Below are 20,249 nucleotides of genomic sequence, written 5' to 3' on the forward strand. Positions count from 1 at the left end.
TTTAGTGATCTTGTAGAACTTGAGAAAGAAGGCCTTGTGGAACGTATTTCTGATTTTCGTTTGAGAAATGAATTGGCCTGGGAAGTTATAATAAATTGGATCAAACTTAATGTTGAAGAACGAAGCGAAGATATTCTGGAATTTGTAAAACTATTAGATTGGGAATCTTCTCCTTCAGCAGAACTTTTGGAGAATTTGTGGTCAGAACCGATCTTCACAGATTTTCAAGAATGCAAAAAGTTTTTGTTTCGTCATTTATTCATAGATTTTGAAAAATTAGGTCAGATATTGACTGTCGAAAACTGCTTCATAATTAAACGTTTGTCGACTGAATTCGAATTTACTTCAAAACAAGCAATGGATGCTATTGATACATTTATGAGGCTAAATTTGATCCCAATTTCGAAAAAAAAAGAATTTAAATTTTTGAGTAAGGAGACAATTTTGTCACTATTTGAAGATCGCACAATTGACTGCCTTTGTGATGAAGCCTGTAGATGGGATGCAATGATGTCGTGGGTAAAAGTGGATGCGGAACGTAAGGTGATCTTGTCGAAGCTTGCCAAGACCATTCGATTCGACCTCTTATCGGTATATTTCCTTTCAGAGAAAATAAAACATGATCAGTTTTTTTCTGAATCTTTGGAATGTCATAAAGTTTTCTTGGATTGTATGTTAAAACCCAAGAATGCATTTAAGGAGCTATATGTTGCTTTTTTCTATCCTGATGGGAACATCTTTGCACTCGACATGCTGGATAAATCGTGGCGGCAAATTCCTGTTGTATCAGAAAAGAAAACATTCAATCGCATGTTTTCAATGCATGGACGACTGTGTTTAATTGAAGATGATAAATTGTCTTATCTCATGAGTGATGGTAAAAAGTGGATGGCGAGGTCTTCTTTGAATCATGTTCCTGCCGCCAATTCACAAGTTGTTATTTCTGGAGGTACTTTACTTATTGTAGAAAAAGAACAAACGTCATTATATACAACAAGCATGAATGAATGGTTTGAGAATATACCTGGCTGTGGTTTGAATGGAGGTTTCATTGCTGAAACTGGCAATACAGATCTTTTTGTGTGAAATTTTTCAAGTGAGACTAGTTGTTTGCGATATTCAAATTGGCAATGGACTGCCACTGGAAAGACTAGATTGATTAATAGTAATGCTTCAAGTGCTTTTCATCGTGGAATAATCTTTCGCGTTGGGGTATATAATAACCCCGCAAGATTGTACAACAAAGTTTGCTGTTTAACTGATAAATGGGAATTTAGAAATGATCTCCCAGTTGCACTTTCATCACAAAGTTGGCTGTTTTCATCGGGGGAGAAACTTCTTCTATTTGTCTCCGGTGTTTTATATATTTACGACGATGCATGTGATTCGTGGGTAACATTCATGAAGATACCAAATTATAACAGTGTATGCTTCGGATTTAAACAATATAGAGAGCCAGTTTCAGTTTGTTGCTTTACTGGGAATTTGAGTTCTTTGCCCAAAATAAACTAAAGTTTAACTATAAGATTTATCAATGCTGAAATGAGTCTGTTCCCTAGCTCAATTTCGATATGCTTGGTTCAATCTGATGATTCGTATAATTTAGTTGATAATTAAATATAAGGTAGTATTTGACACTCTATTAGTTTGCTATCCTATATCACTATATAATATTTAACTTGTTAGCTTTTGTAGAAAAGAATGCGAATTTTGTGTTGACACTCTTTATAATCTTTTTATATACGTCCGTTGTTAATCTATACTGAGTGTGGCCACTTTCGAACTTCAGAGATCAAGATTACCCACCTAATACGAACCTCACCAATTAAGTGCTTTCAGCATGTTCTCAATATTAGCAGAAATCATGAAAGTTTAATAAAATCTATTCAAGCTACTATGTTTGAGTAAAACCCAATGGTGAATGCCAGCTGTGAGACTTTATTATTAGATATTTGTAATGCATTGTAAGCTTTTCTCTATTAAATTTTTCACTTCTATATCCTATCAAATTAAGAAAATGTTTCAAGATTCATTCAATAGCAGAAAAAAGACTGATTACAATTGATTACTACTCGCATACCTGACTTTGACTGGTAACCCCCATATAGTTATGCTATCTTATTGTCTTTTTTCTCCCCTTAATAAATATGAAAAATGTTTTTATGCAATTGCTTTATTAGCAATCTTATTATTATTTCATGGTAATAAATTTGTGCAATGTTTCTGAATCTTAATTGTAAATCTGTGAACAATTATGCTTTGCTTAATTATCAAACTTTCTATTATTCCATAATAATAAATTAGTCCAATCTTTTGTAAGTCATTGTAAGATAATAAAGATTTATATTGCTCCTTTACATTTTCATGGCCAGGAATCTAGAATGACTGTCTGCTTAGCTATTCCCATGCTTGTCTCCTTTGGTTGGAAAATTTATGAGAATCTATATTTGCCTTATAATTATGCATCTTATTGACTTTTTTCTTCTGAGATGAATATTAAAAATTTATTATGTTTTCAATAATTATGCAATTGTTTTCATATCAAACTTCATACAGTAAAAATCTATGTTCTTTCTAAATTTTAATTCTAATCAATTTTACCTAAATATTTTACTGACTGGTTAATTATTAACTGGCTTTCCTACGTAGGAAAAGTCTATATCTGCTTTATAATTATACGCCCTATTGGCAAATCTATTACCTTTTTAATAATTATGCAATTGTTTTTGTATCAAACTTCATATAATCATAAAACCGTGTAAAGTTTCAATTCGAATCACTGTATTTTTCTTTGCAATTCCTTCATTTTAATTCCGAATTTTTTCACCTTAATTTTTATTCAAACATGATTATATTTTTTTCTCACTATTTCTGTAACTATTCTTGGTGCAAAATTAAAAATTGGTTAGGAAATATTTAAGATTTTGGACCGATATTGTCTGCCATTTGAAGAATCTTGATTGTAAACTGTATGCTTGTAGGCTCTGTATAATAGTTGATTTGTGAAAATGAATCTCATTTTTGTTTTTGAATAATGTTTAGTTCCTCAAATGGTGTCATTTTATTGTTTTGTATGACATCACTATCACACTGCATTATTACATAACGTTCACGTTACTATGACATCACATATACTGGTACGCAAACAGTCATATAGTAGCTGGTGGTCTAATCCTTGTTTATGATCGATTTTTCGCTTTCATGGTTGAGTGCTTCTGGATATGGATGAGTGATTCAAATTCGGAAATACTTTTGTGGTACTGGTTGCCACAATCGCTTTTCCGGCTTGCACTCCATATAAAACCAAGACTTTTATATATATGGTCAAACCTTGTATAGAAAAACTGACTGTAATACTAAGCTTTGATTACATATTCTGGGTCACGAAAAGTGTTTAATATTGCCTGAGAAAGCACATGAAGTGGAATTTATAGTAAAATAACACATGTTGGAAATTTTTTTGTTACATACACAACAACCTATCTAAAATGCTCCCTCTTAGATAATAATCGTAAAATTATTGTGATAATAGCTGTTGCTGTATACATGTGTTGCATTAATAACAAATTCGTGATTCAAAAATATTCTCTAGGCCTAGCTTTTAATATTTGCTTGTATATAGTAGTTATGCCAATTTGTAGTTAAAAATTGCTAAATTTGTTTAAAAGCCTTGATTTATGTATCAAAATGGGACTGATAAAGCCTTTATCAAGAGTATATTCAATAACATTTGTGGCAACACTGTATTTTTGATCCAGAATACGCTTGTGCACTTCAAATTAAGCGGTGTACAAAAAAAGATGCAAAAATATTATCGCTCTGGTTTAATTTCAATTCCTAGTATTCTTAAGGTTTCTATTTTAACAGCAATTATTTGATATATATTCCAGGCTTCTTTCCACAAAATTTTACATAAATAGAAAATATCACTGATAAAAGGCAGCAGTTTTCAGTATGTATGTCTTAAACTTCAGGATTTTAGACATTTCTTGGCATTCCCCTCCAGAAGTTGGCTATTTTGGTGAGAAACTCTGCCAGAATCGAAAACATTATTATTAATCATCTGTTACTGTAAATTTTTATTGGAGATTCTGACTAAAATTTTGTGTCGTGGAGTTGAAAATCATAAACTATAATCTTTGTGCTTTGTATGGAAACGATGCTTAAAATAAATTCGTTAATAAAATTGTGTTGAGTTATGTCCAAAATGACAGGTCACACCCACCAAACAAAATCGAATAAAACAAACATAGAAAAAGTACTTTGAAGGCAATTTATCAAAAACAGCAATTATGATAAGGGTACGCCAGTCCAGCAATAATCCGCTCTGTGGTGCCATCTTAGGATAGGATTTACATATTCATCCCGGGGGAAAGGATTCCTTCGAACCCACGGAGAGTAATCAGAGGTGCGGTGTTGAGCGTATTCCTAACGTTTAACACAATGAGCCACACCGTCGGACCTAGAAATCTACTTCGTAAATCTTGTTGGAATACTTGTTGCAACCAGAATAAAAGTGGTTTGCTCATCCGTTTATGTTTTTTGTCCTGACCATCTCTGACTGAAATTTTGCCTGAATCTCTGACTGAAGCTACTTGTGTGTAACATCGAAATGAAATTTCGAGAATCACCCCTTGGGCCGAATGACGTGTAACACCGTTATTGTTTGGTGATGACTTCTTAGGGGTAAAGTCAACTTAGGATAGGATTTATAATTTGTACCATTCGACTTCGAAATGATTCGCGTTTACGGAATATTAGTGTTGACACCTTAAAGGCGGAGCGATGAAGTGCATAAGATGTCAAAATTCGCCTTGTCGGACCACCTCTGTAAAGCTTGTCGTAATTTCACATTTCTATACAGGGAAATACAAAAAAATTGATTAATTTCCCAAGCAAATATCCTATTCGAAACTTTTTAGCCATACGTAATTTATTTAAAAAATGAAATTAAATCTCTCCGCTAGGTGTTGCTTCCGTTGCTAGGCTACAAGAGAAGCGCGTCTCCCTCGCAGTTTCGCACCTACTAGTACCGGTACTAAAATCAGGTAACATTAAATGATTATTCATTTAATATATATACAACTTTTTGAGTTTGATTAATTTATTTGCGACTTTATAGATAGGACTCCCAATTTGCGTTGTGCTTGACAGATTGAGATATAAATAAAAATGTAAGTCGGAAATTCTAGACTAAAATAAATTTAAATAAATGAAAATGAGGGCGAAGACCGTTGTCTCAACATATTTTCCAAGAATCTATTGATTGATCATCGACAGCGATTTCTTGATACATTATTATTTTTTATACATTTTCCTTGTGAGGGAATATATCTGTATTTCAATTAAATCTGGCCTCAGAATGGTACTGAGGCAGCAGACCTAGGCTGGTATGGCCTGTATATCCCAATATTTTTAAATAATAATCTCATATGCAAACAGCTACTTATCAGTACTTATACTTTACTACCAATTGTGAATAAAAATACGAAAATATGGAGTCAAAAGAGCAAATTTGGGTGAAGAAGCATGTCAAGAAACAAAAGATGAGAGTGACTTTATAATCAAAGTTGGAGAAAAATCGTTTCCAGTTCATCAAAATGTACTTATCGCTGCCTCTGATTATTTCCGAGCCATGTTGGCTCATGATACTAAAGAAAGACAAGAGGGTGTCGTTGATATGAAGGAAGTTGAACCAGACGCTGTAAAATTATGCATCAAATTTATGTATATGGGTGCCACAACTGTTACCATGGAAACTGTGCCAAATCTTCTGCCTGCAGCTGGAATAATGCAGCTTAATGCTCTCAGTGAAAATTGTGTTGAAGTTTTAAGCAAAAACTTAAAAGCTAAAAACTGTATATCTGTGTTGAAATTGGCAAGAACGCATACTTTTACTGATCTTGATAAAAAAGCTTTAGAACTTTTCAGAAAAAATTACAAGTTTGAAGAATTTAGTGATTTTGTAGAACTTGAGAAAGCAGGTATTATGGAACGTATTTCTGATTTAAAATTAAGAAATGAATTGGCCTGGGAAGTTATAATAAATTGGATCAAACCTAATGTTGAAGAACGAAGCAGAGATATTCTCGAATTTGTGAAACTATTAGATTGGGAATCCTCTCCTTCAGCAGAACTTTTGGAGAATTTGTGGTCAGAACCGATCTTCACAGATTCCCAAGAATGCAAGAAGTTTTTGTTTTGTTATTTATTTATTGATTCTGAAAAATTGGGACGAATGTTGACTGTTGAAAACTGCTTTATTATTGAACATTTGTCGACTGAATTTGAATTTCTAACCAAGCAAATGACAGAAGCCATTGCCAAATACATGGAGCAGAAGCTGAGAATTGTTTTCAGGAAACGAGAATTCAAATTTGTGGGTGAAAAGACAATTTTGTCAGTTTTTGAACAATGCAATGAAAATTGCATCCAAGCGGAAAGTTTGCGATGGAAAGCAATCATTGGTTGGGTGAAACATGATTCAAAAAGACGAAAGTTTCTTCTAAGATTAATTAACACTGTCTGTTTTGAAAATTTGTCCAAAGATTTCATTGATTCCTCAATTAAACAGGAATCCTTATTGAAAGAAGTCCCAGAGTGCTATGAAGTTTTGTTCAGAAACTTTGCCGATCTCTCATTCAGGAGAAGAGAATGTCATGTAATCGTTTTATACCCAGATGGTAGAGTGTTCGTAATAGGTGACGAAGGCAATGTACATCAAACTCTGCCAGATATTGGTCGAAATATATCTCATCAAAATCAAATATTCTCTTTCCAAAACAAATTGTGTGCATTCGTTGGAGATGAAATTTTGGCTTTGTCGAAGGATAATAAAAAATGGGTCGCAGTTTCTAAATTACAGCACATGCCTGACACAAATGCAAGAGTTACAGCGACTGATCGGTACATATATGTCGTTGAAAATAATATTTTGTTAATTTATGATAACACCACAGATGAATGGAGGGAGCATTATTCAGGATGTGGTTTCAGTGGAAGTTCAACTGTGGCTTCTACTGCAACTCAACTTTATGCCCAATCAAGAAGTCACTATAATGTACTCAGCTTCGATTCACCATGGTGGTCTCAAAGAAAGATTCCTCTTTCTAACGCCACTTCAGCAGTCGGGCTCAACAACAAATTTTATTCCGTATACTTGGATAGTTGTGAGGTGAAGTATTGGAATAAGAACTCTGGTTGGAAGAATATTGCCGATGCTCCAGTTAAAGTTTCCTCAAACAGTTTCATTTTTTCTTTTGATGGCAAACTGGTGTTGCTAACATCTGGAGAGTTTTATGTTTATCATAAAATGACCAAGTCTTGGGGGAAATGGGGAACAAGTTTGCCAACATATTCTGGCATCACAGCACAAAACACCTGGGATAAATTGGAACCAATTTCCATTTGTTCTTTTACAAAAAAATGAAACTGTAGTCTTGTTGCATGGACTATTTTTTGAGAAATATTTCTGAAGCCAAATTACAGATGATTTTCACATACAAAGACAATGTAATATATATCATATTTATATGAGATGAAAAAAAAATTCAAGTGTTGTAATTTATAGAGTAGTAACTTTGAAATTACTTTATTTCATGACTTCAAACTTGAATTGCTTTTACTTCTAATTAAGTTTAATTGAGCTATATTTTTTTAATTTTTCAAAAAACATTTGTTTAGTATAGAACAGTGGGCCTCATACTATTTGAGCCGCACACGCCCTCTTTTAGAATTTGTCAATTTGTAGCAATGTAGTTTCATATTTGCATATTACTAATCTTAATTTGAAATAATCTAAAGTGCTTTATTGCATTCAGAATCTTGAGAAAATTTTTCAGTGATCCAACAATAAAAAAGTGTTTTGCTGAATCCATAATTTGAAAAATGTTCTTAATTATGCAGTTGTTTTATCATCAAACTTCCTATTGTTTCATGATAATGAATCTGTGCAATCCTTCCGAATTTCAATTTTGAATAAATGTAAAATCCAACAAAGAAAATTTATTTCGCTTTATATTTTCATCTCCATGAATCTGGAATGACTCTGTTTAGCTTTTTCCATGCTAGTCTCCTTCAATTGAAAAATTTCTGAGATTCTATATCTGTCTATAATTTTAAGCCTCATTGACGTTTTTTTGTTGTCCTTAGATGAATATTATTAATTTATTATGTTTTCAATAATTATTCAATTGTTTTTATCTTTACAACTTTATATAATCATAAAACTATGCAAACTTTCAATTCCAATCACTGTATTTTTAAATGCAATCACTTAATTTTTACCCATAATATTCATTCAAGCATGATCAGATGATTGTATTCTTTCCTCACTATTTCTGTAACTAATCTTAGTGCAAAATTACAATTATATTGAAATCGGTTAGGAAATGTTAAAGATTTTGGTTACATATTATTTGCCTTTTGAAGAATTGTATGCTTGTAGACCCTGTGAAAATGAATTCATTTGAGCTCTGCATAATTTTTGTTATTGAACAATGTTTCGTTTTTCGTTGGAGTGTTCTCCAAATAGTGTCATTTTATTGTTTTGTATGACATCACTATCACACTGCATTATTACATAACGTTCACGTTACTATGACATCACATATACTGGTACGCAAATAGTCATATAGTAGCTGGTGGTCTAATCATTGTTTATGATCGATTTATTGCTTTCATGGTCGAGTGCTTCTGGATATGGATGAGTGATTAAAATTTGGACATACTTTTGTGGTACTGGTTGCCACAATCGTTTTTCTGGCTTGCACTCCATATAAAACCAAGACTTCTATATATGGTCAAACCTTGTAAAAAAAACTGACTGTAATACTAAGCTTTGATTACATATTCTGGGTCACGAAAGGTGTTTAATATTCCTGGGGCAAGCACATGAAGTCGATTTCGTAGTAAAATAACATTTATTGGGAATTTTTTCTTACAAATAGACCAACCCATCTAGAATGCTCTTTTTTTCAGACAATAATCGTGAAATTATTGTGATAATAACTGTCGTCTATGTGTTATATAAACAACAAATTCCTGATTCAAAAATATTCTCTAGGCCTAGCTTTTATTATTTGCTTGTATATAGTAGTTATGCCAATTTGTAGTTAAAAATTGCTAAATTTGTGTAAAAGCCTTGATTTATGTATCAAAATGGGACTGAGAAAGCCTCTAACAAGAGTATATTCAATAACATTTGTGGCAACACTGTATTTTTGGTCCAGAGTAAGCTTGTGCACCTCATATTAAGGGGTGTACAAAAAAAGATGCAAAAATATTATCTCTCTGGTTTAGTTTTAATTCCTAGTATTCCTAAGGTTTCTATTTTAATAGCAATTATATGATATATTCCAGGCTTCTTTCTACAAAATTTTACATAAATAGAAAATATCACTGATAAAAGGCAGCAGTTTTTGGTATATATGTCTTAAAGTTCAGGTTTTTTGACTCTCACTGATTTTTTGGCATCTCCCTCCAGAAGTTGGCGTTTTTGGTCCCATTTTGGTGTGAAACTCTGCCAGAATCGAAAACATCATTATTAATAATCTGTTACTGTAAATTTTTATTGGAGATTCTGACTAAAATTTTGTGTCGTGGAGTTGAAAATCATAAACTATAATCTTTGTGCTTTGTATGGAAACGATGCTTAAAATAAATTCGTTAATAAAATTGTGTTGAGTTATGTCCAAAATGACAGGTCACACCCACCAAAAAAAATCAAATAAACAAACGTGGAAAAACGATTTACGATCGGGCAGTACTTTGAAGGCAATTTATCAAAAACAGCAATTATGATAAGGGTACGCCAGCAATAATCCGCTCTGTGGTGCCATCTTAGGATAGGATTTACATATTTATCGCGGGGGAGAGGATTCCTTCGAACCCGCGCAGAGTAATCAGAGGTGCGGTGTTGAGCATATCCCTAACGTTTAGCACGATGAGCCACACCGTCGCGCCTTGAAATCTACTTCATACATCTTGTTGGAATACTTGTTGCATCGAGAGTAAAAGTGGTTTGCTCATCCGTTTATGTTTTTTGCCCTGACCATCTACGACTGAAATTTTGCCTAGGAGCTACTTGTGCGTAACATCGGAATGAAATTTTGAGAATCACTCATTGGCCGAATGACGTGTGACACCGTTATTGTTTGGTGATGACTTCTTAGGGGTAAAGTCAACTTAGGATAGGATTTATAATTTGTACCATTCGACTCTTGATTCCCGTTTACGGAATATAAATGTTGACACCTTAAGGTGGAGCAATAAAGTGCTTAAGATGTCAAAATTCGCCTTGTCGGACCACCTCTGTGAAGCTTGTCGTAATTTCACATTTCTATACAGGGAAATACAAAAAAATTGATTAATTTCCCAAGCAAATATTCTATTCAAAACTTTTTAGCCATACGTAATTCATTTAAAAATGAAATTGAATCTCTCCGCTAGGTGTTGCTTCCGTTGCTAGGCTACGAGAGAAGCGCGTCTCCCTCGCAGTTTCGCACCTACCAGTACCGGTACTGAAGTCAGGTAACATTAAATGCTGCTACTTATCAGTACCTATACTTTACTTCCAATTTTGATTAGAAATACTGAAATATGGAGTCAGAAGGAGCAAAGTTGGATGAAGAAACATGTCAAGAAACAAAAGATGAGAGTGATTTTATAATCAAAGTTGGAGAAAAATCGTTTCCAGTTCATCGAAATGTACTTATCGCTGCCTCTGATTATTTCCGAGCCATGTTGTCTCACGACACTAAAGAACGACAAGAGGGAGTCGTTGATATGAAGGAAGTTGAACCAGACGCTGTAAAATTATGCATCGAATTTATCTATACTGGAGCCACAACTGTTACCATGGAAACAGTAGAAAATCTTCTGCCTGCAGCTGGAATAATGCAGCTTAATGCTCTCAGTGAAAATTGTGTTGAAGTTTTAAAGGAAAACTTGAAAGCAGAAAACTGTATTTCTTTGTTAAAGTTGGCAAGAACACATAGTTTTGCTGATCTTGAGGAAGAAGCTTTGGAACTTTTCAGAGAAAATTACAATTTTGAAGAATTTGGAGCTTTTGCAGAAATTGAGAAAGAAGGTCTTGTGGAACGTATTTCTGATTTTAGTTTGAGAAATGAATTGGCCTGGGAAGTTATAATAAATTGGATCAAACTCAATGTTGAAGAACGAAGTGAAGATATTTTTGAATTTGTAAAACTATTAGATTGGGTGCCATTTCCTTCAGCAGAGCTTCTAAAGAAATTGTGGTCCGAACCGATCTTCACAAATTCAAAACCTTGCAAGAAATTTCTTTTCCGACGTGTTTTCTCTGATTTGGATGAGTTGAAGCTTTCTCTTAGCGACGATAATTTCTTTGTTATCAGAAGTTTATGTATTGCTTATCAAGATATAACTAAGCAAGCTGGAAAAATCATTGATGAATTTTTGAAGATGAACATTGTACAATTGTTCAAAGATGATGCGTCATTGTCTTTGACAGAAGATGAGTTCTTTGCCGCATTTGTGGATCATGACACTTCATGCCTTTGTGATGAAGAAATGTTCTGGAAGATTGCTGTCAAGTGGTGCAAACATGATCCAATCAGAAGACTTGTGTTTCCGAAATTGGTGAAAGAAATTCGATTTGATCGCTTGCGTAAAAACTTCATAGAAACATCAGTTAAATGTGAATCTCTCTTCACTGAAAATCAAGAATGTTTCAAGATTTTCATTGATGCTGTCAGTTCTCAACTATTACAATCAGAGGATATGACATACTTGGCTGTTCTTTACCCAGATGGTAAACTTTTTGCAATGGATTTGAATAATAAGTCATGGCGATCTTTACCTGATTCACCAAGTGGTAGTTTCATGCAAATATTTTCATTGCATGACAGGTTGTGTCTCATTGCAGACAATGAATTGTGGTATTTTTCAGAGAATGAAGAAAAGTGGATTGAAAGGGCTCAGCTAACACTTGCTCTCTCAGCAAATGCGAAGATAGTGTCAATTGGTGATGTAGCTTATATAGTAGAAAACTATGTAATGTCTTGTTATGATTCTGTCGCTAATAAATGGGATGAGACATTGCCAACCACAGATCTTGAGATGAGTCACATTTTCTGTGTTTTCGGTCGGGATAGGAATGTGTTATTGGTTATTGATGGAAATAAACAGCGCCAAGATTTTAACATTCGATCAAAAACTTGGTCACAAATAAAAAATTTCAAACTAATTTCCAAGTTTTCATCTGGGGCCTATCATCAAGGTGCAACTTATATTGTTGGTCAACAGGGCGATTGGAATGAATCATATGTTAAAGCACGTCGTTGTAATATTATGAAGACGTGGGAAGGTATAAAAGATGTTCCTGTCGATATAAATTCTTCACAAAGTTGGCTATTTTCTACTGGTGAAAATTTAATTCTCTTCACATCTAATATATTTTATGTTTATCATGAAATTTCGAACTCCTGGGAAGTTGTGTCAAATCTTCCGAAGTACAATACTTGTCAAAAAGAAGGGTTTGGGGAATTGAAGCTATTGGAACCAATCTCGGTTTGTGCTTTCAAAGGAAACTTGTCTCATATGCGAAAGATTGACTTGTGAATTATGCTCAGATGACTCAATTTAGAATATTTGAATTTTGAAAATATTATTTCAGAAAGAGTTTGGTATAGCAAATATTCTGGCTTTGACCAGTTTTAAAATGAAACAATACTTCTTGCTTATGTCTGATGTTTGTAAAAATGAGTTGCTTCAAATACCTTAATTATGCTCTACCATAATCTTTTGCTTCTAAAGTTCTACCATTATCAACCATTAAATATCACGAGAGAAAGGATCAATAGTCCTCATTAACCTGAAAATTTGTGTATTATATTATATTGTTCATATTTCTTAATATATAATACTTTTACTAGTCTTAGTTTTCAATTTTGTGATTTAGAAGTGTTTAATATGAACGGAAAACTTTTCTAGAACTTGAATGATTTTTAATCAGTTCGCTACTCTTTATCCTTAAGTTAGGGATGATCAAAATTGATTGATTGGCTATTTCAACTGTTATCTATCTATTTTTTTCTAATGTATTGAATGTGTTGCGAATTCAAGACAAATATTACACTCACCACACCATTTATTTCATTCCTGTATTGTATCTTTACTCTTATATTTCCATGATCAAGTCACTGTAAAGAATGGTATATTTAATTTTCCTTTTTGATTTCATTTATCGTATGTACGGTAATTTGTTTGTGAATGGCAGAACATCCACATTGTGTGAGCATAGTTGGATATTCCGCATTATTTCCCAGTTTTGCAAATTTATCGTTTTATGCTAAACCCTTGCAAACTTCTGAACAATACAATTGTCATAAAACTGTCCCAATGGTATCAGGGTATGGTATCATTCGAAGGGTCGATTTAGGGACACATGAGTACGTTTCCATGCAAAGCGGCGTAAGTCCCGCGGTACCGTAAAACGGGGTGACTTTGACCTCACGGGTTGACTTTGGCCCCATTTTGAGAATTTGTTTAAAACCCACCCAAATCTACTTTTATTTGATATTTCCCATTTTATTTTGTTTTGATACTGTAGTTAATAACAGCAGCAATAATTATACAACAAAAAATCTTGTCACTTTATGAAAAATATTTGGGAAAAAAAACTTTTTCATTTGGAGGGTCAGAAATAAAAAAATTGAAAAAAAAATCGCAACTCAGTACTTTTATTGAGAAGTCCAAAAAAGAAACATTCAATTGTCCTTATTCTTTACAGGTTGGAAGAGATATTCTCTGTGAAGGTTTTTATGGTGTTTGGAACAAGTTTAAACTAGTTGGGGGCGTATGAGGGAGGTTTTTTGCCCACAATGCAAAATTCCATGTAATATGGTACTGACTTTGGCCCACCTTATTACCCTATACAAACCTACTTTTTTGTTTTATTTTTCAGAAATAAAACGAATTTATTTTCTCATTCTAGTCATCCAGTTAATCTATAAATGTAAACAGTTTATTTCAAATCATGGTGAGAAAATTCAGTCGTGTTTTGGGCAGTAGAAGATACCATGATTATAGTGAGAAAAAACTTCAGCGAGCTCTGGAAGCAATTAAAAGGGGAGAATCGCAAAGAAACGTTGCAGCACAGTTCAATATACCTAGGAGTACTTTGAAGAATAAGTTGAAACTGAGGCACATGAAAAAATTTGGTGGGCAAACAGTTTTATCTGCAGAAACTGAGAAAATTCTAGTGGAGCACTGCATAGCCGTAAGCAGTTTTGGTTTTCCGATAGCACAGGAAGATTTGAGAAGCATAGTTAAAGCTTATCTTGATGCAAAAGGAGTGACTGTCAGTAAATTTCACAGCAATTATCCTGGAGTTGAATGGGTGAAAGCATTCTTAAAAAGGCACTCAGAACTAACGGTGCGATTCGCAACGAATATAAAAAAGAAAAGGGCAGGGGTATCGAGTGAGACTATTGAAAAATATTTTGAAAACATCGAAGAAGAGTTGGATGATGTGCCCCCGGAAAATATTTGGAATTATGATGAAACAAACTTAACTGATGACCCAGGTATGAGTGACTTTGCTTTTAAGTATATACAGTACTACGGTATTCAATTTTTCAAGCGTTCTTTGTTAATCCCCTTTTTTAAAATATTTACTGCGTCAAATCAAATTTTAAACTATTTATGGTGTTATGTAAAATTTCACTTTGGCTTGCAGTCTAGTATGGATAATAAATATTACTGTATTGTGATCAAAGCATTTATTTTTAGGGCAAAAGAAGATAATATGCAAGCGCGGCTGCAAATACCCAGAAAGAATCCTGAATTCGACAAAATCTGCAATAAGTTTGATGTTCTGTGGGAATGCAGCAGGAGCAGTGATGCCACCGTATGTAGTGTACAAAGCCGAGAATCTGTGGAGCACTTGGGTTGAAGGAGGACCACCAGGGACACTATACAACAGATCAGGCTGGTTTGATGGATTTAGTTTTCAAGATTGGTTTAATCGAATGGTGCTGCCTAGGCTGAAGCGTCAAAATGGGAAAAAAGTTCTCATTGGGGATAATTTATCCTCCCATATCAGTCCAGATGTTCTGAAATCATGTCTTGATCACAATATAGCTTTCATATGTCTACCGCCTAATTCGACGCACCTCACCCAACCCCTGGATATTGCCTATTTCAGGCCAATGAAAGTCGCTTGGAGATCGATATTGAATTCTGTGAAAAGTAAAGAAAGAAGGCAGACATCCGCAACGCTAAGAAAAGATGAGTTTCCAGCACTTTTGAACAAACTCTGCTTTGCTCTTGATGTCAGGGGAGCAAACAACCTAGTTGCAGGATTTAAAAAAGCAGGACTTGTTCCGCTCAATAAAGAAGAAGTTCTCAGTAGATTACCAAGAACTACGAGTCATGATGATTCTGATGTTATCAGTGAAAAATTTCTTGAGAAAATTTCAGATTTAAGATCTTCTGTGGCAAAGGAAACTAAAACAAGAAAGAAGGTTCAGGTAGAACCTGGGAAAAGCGCATGTGAGGAAGATGTGGCAAGACTTGAAAAAACGGTTTCAAAAAAAGCTCAAGCAAATCAAAATATTGAAGATTCAGATTCAACGGTTGAAATTGTTTCCTCAGACGATGAATGCGATGAAGCCTCTACTCCTGAATCATCCAACTCTCACTCTGTAGTTTCAACTGCTCATCACTTGCCATTTGAAGAATGCAACATTGGTGATTATGTTATAATTTCGTATGAGGGTGAATTATACCCTGGAATTGTCAAAACCCGCACAACTGACGGGTGCGAGGTGAGTGTCATGGAGAAGTCTGGATGTAACTGGAGATGGCCATTTCGGAAAGATCAGATTTTTTACGACTGGAGCAGCATAAAACGTTGTATCAGTCCCCCAGATCTCATAAATGCGCGAGGCATCTATAAAGTGTCTGAATTGAACTGAACTGACCTTTTTGCCATGATATCAACTGCTATGAATGAATACAGACATGTTTAATTTTGATTTTTGCAGTGCCATTATAAAATGGCCGATTTCGTTGAGTGTTCTAATTTTTTTGGGGTTTCTGTTTTTTTAAAAAGTCTCTGTGGGCCAAAGCCCACTGTAATAAATGTTTTCTTTGTCTCAGTATGGGTACAGCTTAATTTATGGGGAGAAATAGGCACTGGGCCAAAGTGGTACCGAAATTGCTGGTGACTTTGGCCCACCGTAAATTAAAAAAAATAATATAGAAAAAACAAATATTTTGGTTCAATGATTATGCACGACGTATACCCCCTCTAAAATGCATAGTTTGGACCCGGAATAGCAATTCATAGATTTTTAATATTCGAGATATTTTGACTGAAAGACCAAAAATGGGTCATAGTCACCCCGCTTTACGGTACTGGATATTTGGATAGTGAAATGACATTCTGAAATTTAATGAGAATTACAGAATTAAAGGGTATTGTGATGTAACAATGTATTAACACAGCATTGTGTTTCTTGGTTGAAGTTCTAAGCTTGCACCCCTTCAAAATTTTGGCGTTTGCCCCTATTTACCATTTCCAAACACTCTTGTATCGGTCAGAAACCCCTTACTCTGTTATAAGACCCAACAATAGAAGTTTCATGGGTTTATATTATTTTCAAGACCATGTATCTGGAATGACTGTCGGCTCAGCTATTTCCGTGCTTGCCTTTGGTTGAAGAATGACGAGATTCTATTTCTGCCCTATAGTTACGACACCTTATTGAGTTTTTCTTCCGATCTATTATATGTTTTTAATAAATATGAAATTGTTTTTATATCAAACTTCATATGATGAAAAACCTATGTAAACTTCCCTAATTTCAATTCAAATCACTGTATTTTTCACTCCAATTCCTTCTTGTTCAATCCTGAATTTTTCTCCTTAATTTTTATTCAAGCATGATTGTATTCTTTTTTCAGTTTCTGTTTTACAGTTACTTAATAATAAACAATGAATAGTTCAAGTTACTCTTGGATTACGGGATTTACATGACTTGTCATAATGTCAATATTTATCAAGTAACAACGTCACTGTGGCAAAGTCAAATCTTCTGTGATTTGAGGGATGGATATAGGTACCATGATAGGTACGCCGATAGGTCGCATTATTAGTTTTCTGTTAAAAAAGTTTAATTTAGAGCTGACTCGTACATAAGTCGCACTGAAAATCTAGAGATTTAAAAGGCTCTTTCTCTAGCTTTTTTGCATAGATGACTTCCTATTTTGTAGGGCATATTATGATCAAAATAAAATGTTTATCGACACCTGTGAGCGACCATACGTTTTTTATGAATAACTAACTCGCTACAAACCTGTATATCATTGCCAGTACATTCAGACCCCTAACCCTATTTGAGAAATGACAAAAACATATACACACATGAATTTGTTAAAAAAATTTATTTGAAAACTTCATAATTAACTGGAAACGTCAATCAAAAAAAATAAAAAAATAAAATATCGACCGGAAAGTTCAGCTTAAATGTCAAATTGATTTGCACTTATGTTGAGCGGATTGGTCGCACCTATATATTTTTTTAAAAATATAAGGAAAAAATTGCGACCTATCTGCGAGTATAAACGGTGAGCATACAATGTTTGTACATTTTCTCACACTGTAAGTTACAGACTACAGAAATCCCACATCCCAGCATTCAGACGTTTCATATTGGAAGTCTCGCAAAAGTTGACCTGGCGGTGTGGCACAGCGTTCTAAGCGTTAGATATACGTCGACACTGTACCTCTGATTACCCTGCGAGGGTTCGGATCCCACGTGGGGATAGTTCGTCGTTGTAGGGTGGTTCACGCTGGTCTGTTACAACTTCCTCTACTGCTAAGTCGTCTCCATGCATCTGGAACAAATAATGGGTAACTAATCCCATACCCGATATGGACTGGTAACCGGACGAGAGGCCATGGTTCGCCATATGATTGAGCCGTTTTATCGGCTTTCCTCTCCCTCTGGATAAATGTGTAAATCCTATCTTAGGTACTAAAATGTAGGAGACCCAACATGGCCCAAATCTATTAAACTATAACAGTGCTATCAGTGAAAATCTTATACACATACAGCAGCTTAGCAATACTCAACTTAAATCTATAGATTAGAATACCTGAATATGGAGGCAAAAAGATCAAAGTTGGATGAAGAAGCATGTCAAGGAATTGAAGATGAGAGCGATTTTACAATTAAAGTCGGAGAGGAATCGTTTCCTGTTCATCGAAATATACTCATCGCTGCCTCTGAGTATTTCCGAGCCATGTTGTCTCACGACACTAAAGAACGACAAGAGGGATTCGTTGATATGAAGGAAGTTGAACCAGACGCTGTAAAATTATGCATCAAATTCATTTATACTGGTTCCACAACTGTTACCATGGAAACAGTAGAAAATCTTCTGCCTGCAGCTGGAATAATGCAGCTTAGTGCTATCAGTGAAAATTGCGTTGAAATTTTGAAGAAAAACTTGAGAGCAGAAAATTGTATTTCTGTGTTGAAATTGGCAAGAACGCATAGTTTTACCGATCTTGAAGTAAAAGCTTTGGAACTTTTCAGAGAAAATTACAATTTTGAAGAAATCGGAGATTTTGCAGAACTTGAGAAAGAAGATCTTGTGGAACGTATTTTTGATTTAAGTTTGAGAAATGAATTGGCCTGGGAAGTTATAATAAATTGGATCAAACTTAATGTTGAAGAACGAAGCAAAGATATTCTAGAATTTGTGAAACTATTAGATTGGGAATCTTCTCCTTCAGCAGAACTTTTGGAGAATTTGTGGTCAGAACAGATCTTCACAGATTCCCAAGAATGCAAGAAGTTCTTGTTTTGTAATTTATTCATGGATTCTAGAAAATTGGGACGGGTGTTGACTGTTGCGAACTGCTTTATAATTGAACGATTGTCAACTGAATTTGAATTTCTTTCAAAACAAGCAATGGATGCTATTGACACATTTATGAGGGTGAATTTAATCCCGATTTCAAAAAAAGAAGAATTCAAATCTTTGAGTGAAAAAACAATTTTGTCAGTTTTTGAAAAACGCAGTGGAAATTGTATCCACTCGGAAAGTTTGCGATGGAAAGCATTCATTACTTGGGTGAAGCATGATTCAAAAAGAAGAAAGTTCCTTCCAAGTTTAGTTAGCACTGTCTGTTTTGAAAACTTGTCTAAAGATTTCATTGACTCAATTAAACGAGAACCCTTGCTGAGAGAAGTCCCAGAGTGCTACGAAGTTTTGTTCAGAAACTTTACCGATCTCTCATTCATTAAAAGAGAATCACATGTAGCCGTTTTATATCCAGATGGTAAAGTATTCGTACTGAATAGCAAAGGGAGTGTACATCAAACTCTGCCAGATATTGGTCGAAAAATATCTCATCAAAACCAAATATTCTCGTTTCAAAACAAATTATGTGTATTTATGGGAGATAAAATATTATCCTTGTCGAAAAATAATAAAAAATGGGTTGCGGTTTCTAAATTACAGCACATGCCTGACCCAAATGCAAGAGTTACAGCAACTGATCGATACATATGTGTTGTTGAACGTAATATTTTGTCTATATATAATAACACCACGGATGAATGGAGAGAGGATTACCCTGGATGTGGTTTCAGTGGAAGTTTAATTGTGGCTTCTACTGCAACTCAACTTTATGCGCAATCAAGAAATTATAGGGTATTCAGTTTTTTTTCGAAAAGTTGGTCGGCTGAACTAAGTTGTTCTACCTCTATATTTGGTTCATCTGACCTTACCATTTCAGCAGTCGGGCTCAATAACAATATTTATGTTATATACCCGAATAGATGTGAGGTGAGGTACTGGAATGAGAACTTTGAGTGGAAAAATATTGCAAATTCTCCAGTTCTTGTTTCTGCAAACGATTTCATTTTTGCTTTCGATGGCAAGCTAGTATTACTAACATCTGGAAAGTTTTATTTTTATCTTGAAATGAGTGATTCTTGGACAAAATGGGGAAAAGAATTGCCAACATATTCTGGCATTAGAGCACAAAATACCTGGGATACATTGAAGCCAATTTCTACTTGTTCTTTCATGACAAATTGAAACTTTTCATGGAAAAGTCATAGCTTTATACAATATAGTCTTCTTGCATTGACTGTATCCTGAGAAATAATTTTGGAGCTGAAATACATTTGACTATGTTCAAATGATTTTAAAATGCTAATATCTAAGGACACTGTAAAATATTACAC

The 20,249-nt window shown here is 34.3% G+C and overlaps 2 protein-coding genes across 2 annotated transcripts; both read left to right on the forward strand.

Annotated features, from left to right (window-relative positions):
- The first annotated feature begins 13,468 nt into the window (after positions 1-13,468).
- Positions 13,469-16,949, forward strand: LOC144431185 (uncharacterized). Its single transcript, XM_078119009.1, has 2 exons — positions 13,469-14,567; positions 14,773-16,949. The coding sequence occupies exons 1-2, from the start codon at positions 14,018-14,020 to the stop codon at positions 15,957-15,959; spliced, it is 1,737 nt and encodes a 578-aa protein (XP_077975135.1). The 5' UTR covers positions 13,469-14,017; the 3' UTR covers positions 15,960-16,949.
- Positions 16,950-18,150: 1,201 nt separating this feature from the next.
- Positions 18,151-20,100, forward strand: LOC144431356 (kelch repeat and BTB domain-containing protein 3-like). Its single transcript, XM_078119384.1, has one exon. It carries the CDS (start codon positions 18,151-18,153, stop codon positions 20,098-20,100), a length of 1,950 nt encoding a protein of 649 aa, XP_077975510.1.
- Positions 20,101-20,249: the final 149 nt, after the last annotated feature.

The sequence above is a fragment of the Styela clava genome, chromosome 13 (assembly GCF_964204865.1).
Source record: "Styela clava chromosome 13, kaStyClav1.hap1.2, whole genome shotgun sequence".
Taxonomy (NCBI): Eukaryota; Metazoa; Chordata; class Ascidiacea; order Stolidobranchia; family Styelidae; genus Styela; species Styela clava.